Source organism: Sminthopsis crassicaudata, chromosome 4 (assembly GCF_048593235.1).
Source record: "Sminthopsis crassicaudata isolate SCR6 chromosome 4, ASM4859323v1, whole genome shotgun sequence".
Classification (NCBI taxonomy): domain Eukaryota; kingdom Metazoa; phylum Chordata; class Mammalia; order Dasyuromorphia; family Dasyuridae; genus Sminthopsis; species Sminthopsis crassicaudata.
Genome location: NC_133620.1, coordinates 325,463,005 through 325,477,196, shown reverse-complemented (window position 1 = coordinate 325,477,196; position 14,192 = coordinate 325,463,005). Strand labels below are relative to the sequence as shown.

The following is a 14,192-nucleotide window of genomic DNA, read 5'->3' as shown; positions in this document are numbered from 1 at the left end:
ACATATTTTTGTCTACCACAAATAGAACCAACTTACCAGGACCATAGTGCTACATGAACTTTTTAAAGTTCATCTAAATCCAACCTCCTCATCTTTTTGTTATTAATACAGATAAGGTCACAGAAATCTAGAAAAAATTTTTTTAATTACTAAAGATCACACAGATCACAAATGCCAGGAAATGAAGCTAAACTTCTTTTGGGAACCACACTAAGACCTTGGTGTTAAGAGGAAAAAGAATGGATCTCCCAGTCAGTTAGTATGTGATAGGCAGATGATGTAGTGGAATGAGCGAGAGCTAGATTTGGAGGAAAGTCCCAAGTTCAAATCCCTTCTTGCTAGCTCTATGATGCTGGGCAATTTATTTAATTTCTCTCAGCCTTAGTTTTTCCATCTATAATATGGGGATGATGAAAACAACAGTACCACTCTCCTAAGGTTATGGTACAAAATCAAATGCTTTTAAAGTGCTTCCAAACCATATAAATGCTATTTTAAATCAAGGAAGAGAATGCTCTTACTAGCCAAGTGAATGTCCATTCACTTAATCTCATTTACATCCTGAGAATCCTAGGAATCAATCTAAGCCCCCACTTTAGGGCAAGCTTCAGTTAAATCTATTCTGTTTTCTGAGTGCTTTTAAGAAATAGGTTTAACCCTGGTTAGCACGACAGTTGACAATTAGCTAAGGCTCTCCCTAGAGATTGGGAAAAGGTTCTAAGCCCATAAAGATTCCTGACAGAGACTAAATCCAATCATGGCTCAGAGTGATGGAGGAGAAAATGAGGATGGAATTTGGAGTCAGGAAGATACAAATTCAAATACTGCCACAGACACTTACTAGCAAATGATCTTGGGCAAGTCATCTAAGTTTTCTCAGTCTTGGTTTCCTTATCTGTAAAATGGGGATGATAATGGAAGCTACTCACCTAATTTGATTGTGAGGATCAAATGAGCTAATATAAGAAAAGCACTTTGAAAATCTTAAAGTACTTTATAAATGCTCAATTATTATGGAACAGAACCTGTTGGGATTGAGGGCTTCAAGTCCGAGGTGTGAATTCTACCTTGGACACTTATAAGCTATATATCTGGCAAATCATTAAACCTCTTCTTTCCTCACCTGTAAAATGGGAATAAGAGTTGTTGGGAGTATCAAATAAGATCACATATACAAAGTGTTTTGCAAACCTTCAAGTGCTATTACTATTTTTGAATGGGCAAAGTGTCCCAGATCTATCAACAAAGCCAACCTATCGAATCAATTGTCTTTTTTCACTTACCGTTGCTTTTGGGGCTTGGACACTTCAGCCAACCGGCGACAAGCCTCTTCCAGCTGAGCCAGGGTGTTAGGGGGACCAAGGGGAGCCATGCCGGAGTCTTGTGCAAAGGGATGGGCATGTGGCACGGTGCGGGAGTGCCCAATGTTACCCCCCCACAGATGAGGGCGGGTAGCTCGATCACCAAGAGCTCCCCGGGTTGACTCCAGGGAATAGGCTTTTTTTGTGTTCTGGGCACTGAGAAGAAAACAGGGAAAAAAAATCAAAAGGGAATTAATTTTAAGACACTGCGAAATATTACTACAAGAGAAATTCCTATTCTGGTGGGAGAGGGAAAGGAAGGAGAGAAGAAAAAGGGGAAAGGGAAAGGGAAGGGGGGGAAAACCTGCCTTAGTCCAGTTTAACTTGTAAAATTAAGGTGGCAGGGGAAACAATTCCATTTGTTTTCAGCTTGCTGTATAAATCAGCTAGCCCTGTAGTCTCTCTGTAATGACTATCCGGACCGTGCCCGGCTTCGTGTTTACCTATGAGGCTTGTGTTTATTCTGTCTCTCGCTCTCCAACATCCACTGCCAGACGTTCTGTGACCTGTCTCCCTCATTCCCAGGTAGTTGCAGTAGCCCCGTCCCAACAGGGACTCCTTCCTTGGCTGACAAGGCCAAACACGGTTCTGTCGCTTTCCCATTCCGCTTTGATAAGGTATTACCTCGGCTGCTGGAAGAGAACCAGGGAGAAGGACACCCCCCAACAGAGATCCAGTTAATTTCTAGGATTATTGAATTTTGCCAAATGGGAACTAGAAGGCTGGGAAGTTAGGAGTGGAGTGGGGGAAATTGTCAAGAGATGATATTCAAGCTCCCTAGTTTCTCTCCAGGTCAGATTAAAGAAGGGAAGCTGAAACTCATATGTGATGTTTTTGGTAAATTTCATAATTATCACTAGGGTTTTGGCCAAGAGGACAGCCCTAAAAGGAGAATCCACGGTGCACCTGCCACTTACCTAAACTGCTCCGCTGGTACCAGCTCTGGTCCCTTGGAGTGACTCTTGCATTTCGAGCACAAATAATAATCTGTGCCACCAAGGCAGAAGCATTGCACCTTCTGAGCTGCCTCCACTTCAATCTGCTCCTTGGTTTTAGGGATGGTGTGATGGTGGATGTAGTGGTGGTATACATGTTTAGTCATCTGCTTTGTAACAAAGCCTTTGCCAAGTGGGCAGAGAGCTGAACCAGCTGCTGGGGGTGGCAGACGACCACTGGGTTGGAGTAGGGGGTGATAGTGGTGATGGTGGTCAGGGGAATGGGACCGGGGGCTGTGCCGCCCCATGCCTGGGGACTGGCAGCCAGGAGTCTTCAGCACCCTTGATAAGTGGTCATCTAGGATAGCTTGTGGGTCTTCTTCATAGCTGCCGGATGGTAAGAGGGAAAGTGGGTGCTGGGCAGCTATCTCCCGAGTGTTGACTGGTAACTCTGACCCTTCCTTCTCTTCATCCTGGAAGTCACAAAAAGAGGCAAAAAGGAATACAGTTAGCCAGAGAGTGGGTAAAGGTGAGTGGTAGGGAGGAAGGTTAGAGATTAAAGAAACCTATTTAAATATCCTTTCTAATACACTCAATCTTGGGGCAGTTAATAAAACTCAGGGCGAATAAAGAAAGCCTAGAGGATCTCCAAAAGAAAACATTTCCTATGAAGAATTGATTAGGCTACACCCACTTCCCACCCCAATTGCCCATCATTCCTCTTGTCCTATGGAAAGAAGTGGGGGGGAGGGGGAAGAACAAAGAATAGGAAGGATGAAAGGAAAAGGAAGGGTAGCATGTGTGCGCGCACACACACACACACACACACACACACACACACACAGAGGAACTAGCATAGGAGAAGCTAACCATACCTCCTTGATTTGCTGCAGCCTCTCCTCCAGACTGTCCAAACTTTCCTGTTCCTGTTTTAGCTTCTCCAGTCGAGAGATCAACTCTGCAGCAAAAATGGCTGGTTCAATGGGTGTCATCTCCTTAGGCAGGCGGTGGGTTCTCTACAAAATGCCAGGAAGAAAGGGACAAGCCATGTTTAACAGACAGGGCAAACGGTGGCAGCGGCTTCACCAGAGCTACTCTGGACTCACTACTCTCGTTGCATCTCCATGTTTGGATGAAAAGGCGATCGCAACGAGGCACCGGCTGCTTGGGATTTTTATGAGCCAGTGTTGCGGCCTCATGGAGAGCCATCGTCCCCACCAGCATTTGCCTTCGGCGGGAGCAGTTGGTCGCACTCTGAGAAGCCCTGCTTGTTCTCTCTGTAGTACAACCAGCCCATCAGTAGCCACTCTGAAGTAGAAAATCTTCAAAGACTGTTGTCAAACATCAAAAAAAAAAAAAAAAAAAAAAAAAAAAAGCCTACCGAGGTGGGGAGGGGAGGAATCAACTCAAAGAATAAAAAGTAGAGTCTAAACAGAAAGAGTTGGAAATTAAAAAAAATAAGATTGGGAAGGAGGAAAAAAGGAGTCAAACTGCTTCAGATCAGAGAAGAAGTGGTAATTTATTTCCTGACCGCACACTGGGCGGTAGTGTTGAGGTAGTGTTGTCTCAACAGTGTCCTAGATCTCTCTCTTTTTTCCACCCCCCACCCCCCCTACCATCTCTTTGTACAGAAAATGAAGAAAGCTGCTTCAGGCTGGTAGCAGAACACTGCTGAGTCTGGCTGCCTGAAGCTGATCTGTCAAGGGAAAAGGGAACATCTCCAAATCAAGTACAGAATATAAAAAGGATGCCTGCCAAAAGAAGCAGGCTCGGAGAACACCCACTACCACAGAGTTCTCTAGCCACTTCCTATTATCTCTCCTCCCCCTCACCCCTAGCCCCCCACCTTCCTTACCCTCTCCCCCTAATTTCTCCCTCTCTCTTTTGAAGCGGAAAGCCAAGCTGCCAAGGCCAGCATTCCCTCCACCAGATGAGACAGGCCTCGCTACGGCAACCACTTAGCTGGAGAAATGATGTGAGGGGAGAAAAAGGCCACTCTGTTGGAAATTGTCATTCTTACACAAGCTGGCTCTATTCAGGCCCTGATCAAAGCATTGCCTTATGGAGAAAGTCGATTTGCACACCCCAGGACAAAATAATCTAATTTACAAGCTTGGGCTATAGAACTTTTCTTTATATAAACACACACACACACACACACACACACACACACACTCTCTCTCACACACACACACACTCTCCAAATCCAGAATATCATCTGGAGTTTTTTTGATTTTCAAGGTTGGGTTTTTTTTTGTTTTTTTGACAGGGGAAAGATCTAGAAAAGATGCTGGTATAGACAACTACGCTAAAAAAAAAAAAAATCCTGGTATGTTCTTTTTAACACAAGATAAGTTTGTATCAGTCTTTGTAAACAGTTTTCACAGTGCACTTCAGTCCAATCTCAAACAAGGGCTCTCTGGAATTAGCAATTTTCTAAAAAGCAACATAACTCAAACTAACTGAAATTTCTGAAACTACTAGGAAGAATTTCTACACAGAAATATTTGCTATAAATTGAGAACTTTGTTTCCTTTGTGATTAAATACTTTCCTTGCCAACCTGAAAAGTTTCAGGGTGAAAATAAAATGTAAAATGTAAGAGGGAAGACTAGATAAGCCTTGAAAATAAAGAGAATGTCCAGAAGTTTTATCTACCCATGATCTTCTCCCTCCTCTGCAATAAAGCAAGTAATTTTGGTGAAGACATAAGCCTAGGGATGCCAAGGAGACCTCATCATCAAGCATTCTAAGTCAGTCCCCAAACACTACATCTACTTCAGTAAGAAGCATAAGGACTCCTCTAACCTCCTCCCACAAATGAGTTCTACTTCACATCCTCAAGGAAAAGTATGAGAAGTTAATTAAGGTAATATTTGGAGAATAGTTAGTAATTCTATTACCCTATTGAAATTCATCTCTATTTTATTTCTTATATGCCTATGCATAAAGAGATCCAGAACTTATTTCCTTTCATACTGGAGAAGGGATCCAAGAATATTTATTGAAAGCTAAGTGTGTGTGTATAGGAGTAAAAGATAAGGAATCCCTACACTAAACAAAGTACTACCCTTCAACCAATCCTCTCCCATTTTTTCTATTTGCATAAAGGCATCTAGCTTCTGGTTATATGAAAGAATGAGACACACTCATGTAAAAAAAGTTAGTTTTTGAGGTTCTGGTAGGATTGTGTTATTTAGCTAACATCCAGTATAAGCTCCTGGAACTGTTTCATTTTTGTCTTTTTAATCTCCAGAGCTTAGCACAGTTCCTGGCACATTGTAGGTACTTAATGCTTCATTGGTTGAGTGAGCATTTCCCAGGCCTGCAGCTTTGGTTATCATTTACTACCACTTAAAAAAAAAAACTACCCTTCCACATGCAACCTTCCCTCCCCCCAATCATACACACAAACACAAGGGGCCTAGGCTGTAACCAATTTAACTCATCATATCCTCAGCATGGGTAGATCTCAGAGCAGAATGCCTTTCCGCCCACTCCTTTCACACAATGCTCAGCCAACACATGGCTGATATGGCTGTTTCTTTTTCCTCCAATCTAGTACTCACCGGGAAATGAGGTAGAGAAACTTGGCCATTGGCCTTCACACTGCGATGCATTTCTCTCTGTAGCTGTTTCTTGCTCCCCATTCTGTAAGGAGGGATTCCATCTCTGGAAAGTTAAGAAAACAAATGTTGAGGATTAAATTTTAGGGGGCAGTTCAGCAAACTGGAATCCAAAATATCAAAACATTCATCTCAACCGCACCAAAATGCTGCTAATTGATGAAGCCATATATCACAATAAAATGAAAAAGTCTTTGGAGAACTCCAAATTGATTTAACTATAGAGTACTAAATCCTAACACCAGGAAAGACTTCCTTGAGGTCTATTCATCTGCTCTCTTCTTTAGACACAGATTACATTCAACTGTCCCAGACAGATAATGATTAATTTTTTTCTAACTTTTAAAAAAGTTCCTAGGATTGATTCATAGCTTCCATTACCCATGACTGCAGAGTGAACAATGACTACCAATTCTTTCCTGTGAGATAAACTCTCTTAAAGAGCATTTGAAAAAAGATACTTTGGTACTAGCAGACTTACTTTGAACTTAATGAACCCATCAGGAGTTTTAATCATCAAAACTCCTTGTCATTTCTGAATTCTCCTCTCTTGTAAATCACTGGAATAATTTCTCTTCGTTCATTTTCTGTTTGTTTTTCATTGATTTGTTGTTTGTGTGTGGGTAGGACCAAAAGACTAGGAGTCCCTATACTAAACAGAGGACTATCCTTCCACCAATTCCCTCCTCAATGTTTCTGTTTGCATAAAAATAAGCCCCATAAACCCTCATGCATAAACTCACTTGGGGGGGCGTGTTTCATAGCAAAGATATTGGAATGGTTTGCCATTTTCTTCTATAGTTCATTTTACAGATGAAGACACAGAGTTAAATAATTTGCCCAGGATCACATGGCTAGTAAGTGTCTGAGGCTATATTTTAACTCAGATCTTCCCTATTGCAGGCTCTGAACTTTATTCTCTAATAGCTAGCACTCATTTAGTAAAATAATGTTTGTAATCACTTTACGTACATGATCTGATTTGATTCTTACAACAACTCTGAGACGGGGACTATTATTATTTTCATTTCACAGATGAGAAAACTGAGAGCGTGTGTTAAGCCCAGGGCCTCACAGCCAGTGTCTGAAATAGAATTCAAACTCTCACCTTTCTGATACTATAGCCCAGTGGTCCTCAAACTATTTAAATAGGGGCCAGTTCACTGTCCCTCAGACTGTGGGAGGGCCGGACTCTAGTAAAAACAGAAGCTCACACTCTGTCTCCGCCCCTCAGCCCATTTGCCATAACCCATTGGGCCACATAAACATCCTCAGCGGGCCACATTTGGCCCGTGGGCTGTAGTTTGAGAAGCCCTGCTCTAGACAATGCAGAATCAGCAGGCCTACACAGGAATTGCAGTATAGTAAAAAGCAAAAAATCAAAAACAAACACACACACACACATAAAACCCACCAGACAGTCAAAAAAATCTGGGTTCAAATCCTGATTCTGCTATTTACTACTTCTGTTAACTTCCTGTCATGCCTGTCAATCTCTTAGCAGCTCAATTTCTTCATCTACAAATCAGGATTCTTACAACACTGCAGACTTAGGCCCTTCTAACATCTTATGATTCTAGGAGCATTGTGAGACAGCAAAAGTGGTGCAGTGGATTTGACCTCAAATACTTATTAGCTATGCTATGTGATTCTGGGCAAGTCACTTCACCCTGTTTGCTCAGTTTCCTCATCTGTAAAATGAGCTGGAGAAGGAAATGGCGAACCATTGAAGTATCCTTACCAAGAAAACCCCAAAAGGGATTACAAAGAGTCACATATGACTGAAAAACAACCGAGCAACAAAAGAAGTTTCTTGGAGAAAGGAAATGGACAAATATTACTCATGAAATCCTGTCCCAGTGGTCCTTATGGTCACACAAGCTCCTCTTCTGCAAGTTGGCAGTTGGTGGGAAGAGGACAGGGAAGTAGAATCAATAGTGAAAAATAATAATTTGATAAATGGATTTCTTCTTTGGTTTTTAGTTTCAAAGGCTTCTTTCTGAGGGAAGATTTCATGCTAGCTATCAACGTTTTTGACTGGCTAGGTAGAACTCTGTAAGAAAGTTTCCAAAGCCTTATATAAATTTTTCCTTCTTTGGTGAAGATTATAAAATCATGGGCTCACAGAGGAAGGTAGGTTACACAGTGTATATTAGATTTCAACTAAGGATGATCTGAATTCTAATCCATCATCAGACATTAGATCCTAGTTCTAACTAGTTACATACTTGCTATGTAACACGTCAATCTTTCCAATAACAGTTTCTCATCTGTAAAGGGGGATAATTATAATACCTAACACACAGCATTCTTATGAGGTTCTATTAAGATTATGTATGGCACTTTGCAAACCTTAAGGTGACATATAAATGCTACCCATTATTACCAACTCCTTTCATTTGACAGATAAGTAAACATATCCAGAGAAATGACCAAACCAAGATACTCTCTGATATTGTTACTAGAAAACTTCCAGCCTCTGAAAAAATGCCATTTTAAAAAGTTCACTGCTAGTAAGAAGAACTAGGCAAAGAGTCCACATAACAACCACAACAATGTAAATGGAAAGAAATACAAGGAAAAAATCAGCATTGAATGCTGTAAAATTAGAATGACCAAGCTTGGCCCCAGAGAAGAAACAGGAGAATGTAGCTTCCTTCCTTCCCCTTTCTTTGTAGGATCCTCTTCCGATCCTTTCTCCTGAACCACACAGATTAGGGATGCTGGTTTGTTACTCTGGTCCCTGATGTTATTTCTTCAGTCTAGGCCACTTGAAAGCAAAAAAATAAAGAATGTCGATGAAAGGGGGAGGATGGAGAAGAAATCAGGTCACTGCCAGATTTATGAGAAACAGGAATGACTGATTTTTAAAATCCCCACATCATCAAATTTGCTGCAGTTTCAATGTTTAACCTCAGGTAACTCCTGCTGGACAGTGAGGGAAAAAATAGAGGTTGTAACTTGTGCACTCAATAAATAGGTTTTAGAAGTCTCCAAGGAGATGTGACTATAAATTCCCAGGTGAATCTTCTTACAAAACAGCTCCACATTCCCGTCTTCTCCAGTTCTTAAATGTCTGATCTGTCTTCTTGGCCAGTTAAGACTGTGGGCTGAAGAACTCCCAAAATTTGAGCACTAAATAGTAGAGTTAATTATAAACATTTTAGCTAACTAGCCTCGTGCCCGGTCAATCTGCTTCTATGGAACATTGGTTTTGAAGTGTGGACTCGGTCAGATGCCATTTAAGTCGAGCCAATTAGCTTAGCCTTTTGACTCAGCTGTGCCTCACCTAACCTGAATGTGGTTTGACTGTGGCTTTGAAATATCAAGACTCCTACGCACACGCCTTCACTCCCGTCTTCATTTGGCAACAATTCTGAAGTGAGTTTGTGATCTTGCCAACATCAAAAGCCTGGTTTGTAAGATAAGGTAATATTTGAAGTTTGCTCAGTTTCGTTCCCTTGTGTCCAAAGTCAAACCATAAATAAGATATAAGCAAATAACAATAATAATAAAAAGACACCTCCCTCCTTCCAGGAATGGAAATCATCTTTTTTATGATCTGATACCTAGATCTCACCCCTTCAAAGAAGTGAGCTGATTCAGAGTATAAAATCCTTTTATTACTTAAGAAAAAGAAAGAGAGAAGGTTGAACTGAGTCTACTTTGCTTTCTTGGCTTTTGGCAACTTTAAGTATCCTTGCCATACTTGGAAAGAAAAAAGCCTGCTGTCTCTCATATTGTCAGACTTTATACTTTATCATAGCTAAACTCAGACCCCCTGGAATGACACTGCAATCTTTCTGCTCCAAAGCCCCAGGACTAGAGTTTAGGACCCCTGCTGGGATTCTAGACAGTGAACTTTTTTTCCCCCAATTTAAATTTGTAGTGATATCTTTTTTTCCCCATCACCTTCATTTCCAAAAAAATCTATTTCCCCTCCTAGAGAGCCTTAATCTTTATAACAAAGAATAAGAAAACAAAAAATTCACTCAAACTAACATTAAGTTCAAAATATATACAGGATTTCATACTCATGGTCCCTCTTTCCTCTGCAAGGCAAGGAGCAAGGGAGCCAAGCTACATTCTCCTATTTCTTCTATGGGACTAAACTTGGTCATTCTAATTTTACAGCATTCACTTTCGATTTTTTTTTGTGCTCTGTTTTCCATTTGCACTTGTAAATTGTTGTAGTTGTTATACGTACTGTTTCCCTAATTCTACTTACTGGCAGTGAACCTTTTTAAATGCCATTTCTTCAGAGGCTAGAATTCTCCTAGTAACACTCATAAAATACAGAGTATGGAGATCCACATTCCCAGCTACTTCAAATATGGTGGCTTATTTCCCATTAAAATGTTCTTCCAGTGGCTCTTAGGGGAGAAGGAAGAGGTGGTTTTTTTTGGTTTTTTTTTTTTTTTTTAAATTCTGTCTCTATAAAATTCAGCTTCTCTTACTTTGCCACTCCCTGGAATTTACAAATACAGTTTCATCTCAACTTTTACCTGGAACTTTTGCAAAAAGATGTTAATACAGAATCAATTCTATCAAGAATGGAGAAGACAGCTTTTCCTACGTGTCTAATGAAGTCAAACCTTCTGTAATCAGCTAAAGCCCACATGATGTCCACCCCCCCCCCTTGTCCTAGTCTAATTCTCCTCCCCAAGCTTGAGGCTCCCAGCAGTCCAATCAACCCAGCTTCCCCAAGCTCCTCACAGTCTGCACTGTCTATTGTTACAGCAGGAAAAAACAGCCAGAGCTCTTTTCATGACTGCTTTACCAGGAGCTCCCATTCACTTGTTCAAGTAAATTTCAAAGAGGGCTGCTACCCTCTTATCCCCTTTAAGCTCCCCTAGACCAACAATGGACTGAAAGCAATTCAGTTCAGCTTTTCATCCACCACACATTTTATTTCTCACTTGGTGCTCTTATCTATATAAGGCCTACAATTCCAATGGCTATGAAGAGAGGGTATAATCCCAGCCCTGGGAATCCCCAGTAACCACCTACACAGTAATGCAGACTAGCCCCTGAATACTCAGAAGCAAGAAAATACATACACCCAGAACCAATCAAAAATACTAGTCCAATTTTTCCTTGGATCTGCTTTCTCATTTAATCAGGACAAACTCTTGCCCAATGGATTGTAAAGTCTGACCATTTCACAAGAACTTTCTAATGGAGTTCACTGGTTTGTAAATTACCAGTCAAATGTAATTTTTTCATATTACTATTGACCCTCTTTTAAAAAGCTTTATTTTTTAAAAAGTTTTTGACCCTTTCCTTAGTTTTGAATGGTTTTTCCTATACTTAAGCAAAGTTCAACTGGTCAGGCTGATGGTTTTTTTCAAATACTTGGGTTGTGCCATTAGTCCAGTTTAAGAAATGCCACTATATCAACATGGCACATACTGAACCCCACTTAAACTCTAGTCACAAAACACAATAGATGCTCAAGGATGATTTCATCCATTCCCTCCCAAGCGGCTTCCACATGCAGAGTATCAGTTCTACAAAGGATTTAGAGAGGTACAGCTGGAAAGGGGCAAGTTACGCTTTTTCCCCTTGGGAGGGCCCTAAGATCAAACAGCATAAGCAGAACCACCTCCAAATAAAGCCAGGCAAGCATTTCCTCTGGGAAAGGGGGAGGGGAGATGTAAGAGGAAAACACACTATGTGAATTTTTTTTACCCTAAATAGCTATTAATAGAATGAAGAGACTTGACCACTAACTAATCAGTGGGGGTCCTAAAATAAAAGATGCTTTGAAAAAGCTTTTTTTAAAAAATTGTATATTTTAAAATCTGGATCAAAGCTACTTCAATCCCACCCCCCACCCAAACATTTTCCAAAGGAAAAAATGGGAATCTAATCTATCTTATTTCATCTCACAGAGGAAAAAATGTAAAGAACACTTGAATCTGGGGTCAGAAGACCTAGTCCTTTTTGCCAATATGAGCCTCAGAATGCTCATTTATAAACGAGAAGGGATATCTAGATAATCTCTAAGGTTCCCTTCAGCACTAACATTTTGTGATCATGATTCAACAAATTTAATTCAACATACATTAGGCTTATACCCTGTACAGTTAAATCAACCAACAAGCATTGTTAGAGTACAATGTTAGATGTTAAGGGAGATAAAGATAGTAAACAAAGGATTTGTCCTAATGTACTTTATCATCTTTCTAGGCTATTTGACACAGATATATTTTTAATTTTTTAAAAAACCTAATTGTTCAAAGTATAAAACTAGATGGCATGAGATGTACAAAGGAGATCCTTAATAACAAAAATGATTGGCATCTGGTCATTAAAGGGTAAATAGGAACTCAAAAGGAAAATAGAGAGAAAACATTATGAGCAAAAATGCCAAAATAGGAAAGCACAAGATATTTTCAGATTGGGAATAAAATATCCCAACTAAACTGGGATATTTAAGTAGGAAATAAGATGAGAAAAGGCAATAAAGGTAGGAAAAGCACCAGATTATAGAAAACCTTGAATGCCATAAAAGGAATATGGACTCAAGAAAGACCAAACAGAAATGATAGCATCTATCCCATGCATTAGATTAGCGTGACAGGCATATGAAGGTACATTAGTTAGACTGAAGGCAGAAAGTCCAAGTGGAAAGAATCCTATTTTCAAAGCTCAAGTGGATAGTAATGAGGGTAACTAGTATAACAGCAAATTACAGGAAAAAAGGAGAGAAGGAGAAAAGGGATATTTTGAAAGTAGAATCAACAGGACTTGCTATACACCTAGACATAAGAGTCAAAAATAACACAAATATAGTCAATGACTGACAGGTTGGAAGTGGGAATGGTACCATTAACAGAGAAGCATGTTAAAGATAAATTTAATTTTGTACCAGTCTGAGCTACCCCTGGGATGTCAGGTAAAGAGATCTTCTAGGTATTCTCCAGGAGATAGAGGTTTGGTAATGATTACAGATATTAATAAAGGCTGTTGAAGGATTGAGAATAAATGAAATGGCAAAGGAAAACATAAAGAAAGAAAAGAGCTGAGAACAAAACCTTCAAGAAGAGACACTGGAGAGTATAATATCTGAGGTCAAGGAAGAAGAAATCCAAAAGAAAGGCATGTTGTACAAAATAATTCAGAAGGTTAAGTAGGGTGAGGACTGAAAAAAAAGACCACTGGATTTGATGATTAGAAGGTCACTAGTGACCTTAGAGAAACATGAGGGGGTTGTATATCACAGAATAAGGGGTTAAGGAAAGAATGAGGATGAAAAAGCCACAGAATTGTATAGACACTTTTAAAAGAAGTTTATAAGTAAAGAGGAGAGGGATATGGAATGGTTATTGAATAGTATAAAAGGGTTTTTTCCCCTTTTCTAATCAGCAAATCCAAGTATATTTATAATTTAAAAAAAAAAAAAAACAATGTTTAGAGAGATTAAAGATACATGGGACGTTATAAAAAGGATGGCAATGATTTTTGGAGCAAAGATCTGGAAGGAACGTTTGTGACCATAAGGAAGAAGAGAGTGGGTGATAATGACATATGGTAAGGAATAGAAAAGAGGAAATTAAGTCGTTCCCATTAGATGATCTCAATCTAAAGAATCTGTTGTAAGAATGTGAGTAGGCATGACATAAGGTTAGGAACTTGAAAGGGAACATTTGAAACTCTGGAGAAATTAGGTAGAGAGTCACTAACAACAGAGAAGGACAACTTGGGGGTAGCAAAGAGAGCCCAATTGAAATAAAAGCATCATAGATTTATATTATGTCTCTGTTTCTGGGTGATAAATAATTGATTTCTCATATTGTCATCCAAAAGCAAAATATTTACAAGATGGGAGTTACCCAACTTTGGAGATTTTCACGTGTGGAACTGTAGACAAGCAGGAGGGCTAGTGACTCAGTTACAATAGGAGGCCTTGGGGGTTAAAGCTTAGTAGGGAGGAAAGGAAAACTAGAGGGAAAGAGATGAACTGAAAAATGGAAGAAAGTCACAATCAGTCAGGAAGGACTCCAACTAACCTAAATATACATAGAATCCATGGACTACAGTTCATTATTTTCACTCATAGAAGAACCATCAATGACTACTTACTTTTATTTTATATATTTTTTACCTCTTTAACAAGTTTCTAAACCCATAACTTAAGCAGCAAATTGCAGAGGGGGAAGGGAGAGAGCAGGGATAATACCTGCTGGATGAACAACAACTCAATGTCTGTAAGCTCAATGAGACAATAATAAGATAAGCCAGTTAAGAAAAGGAAGTTCAGTTCAT

General features: G+C 39.8%; 1 protein-coding gene across 3 annotated transcripts in view; it reads right to left on the bottom strand.

The window, feature by feature from the left end:
- AXIN2 (axin 2) overlaps positions 1–14,192 on the bottom strand; it is a 39,418-nt gene that overhangs the window by 13,386 nt on the left and 11,840 nt on the right. For 2 of the 3 annotated variants that reach the window (XM_074260581.1, XM_074260583.1), the window contains exons 3-7: positions 5,865–5,967; positions 3,172–3,312; positions 2,279–2,769; positions 1,805–1,993; positions 1,284–1,517 (exon numbers count right to left, since the gene is read on the bottom strand). In XM_074260581.1, coding sequence (XP_074116682.1) covers positions 1,284–1,517; positions 1,805–1,993; positions 2,279–2,769; positions 3,172–3,312; positions 5,865–5,967 — 1,158 coding nt within the window. The remainder of the gene's footprint in view (positions 1–1,283; positions 1,518–1,804; positions 1,994–2,278; positions 2,770–3,171; positions 3,313–5,864; positions 5,968–14,192) is intronic. The other variant, XM_074260582.1, reaches the window with a different exon arrangement.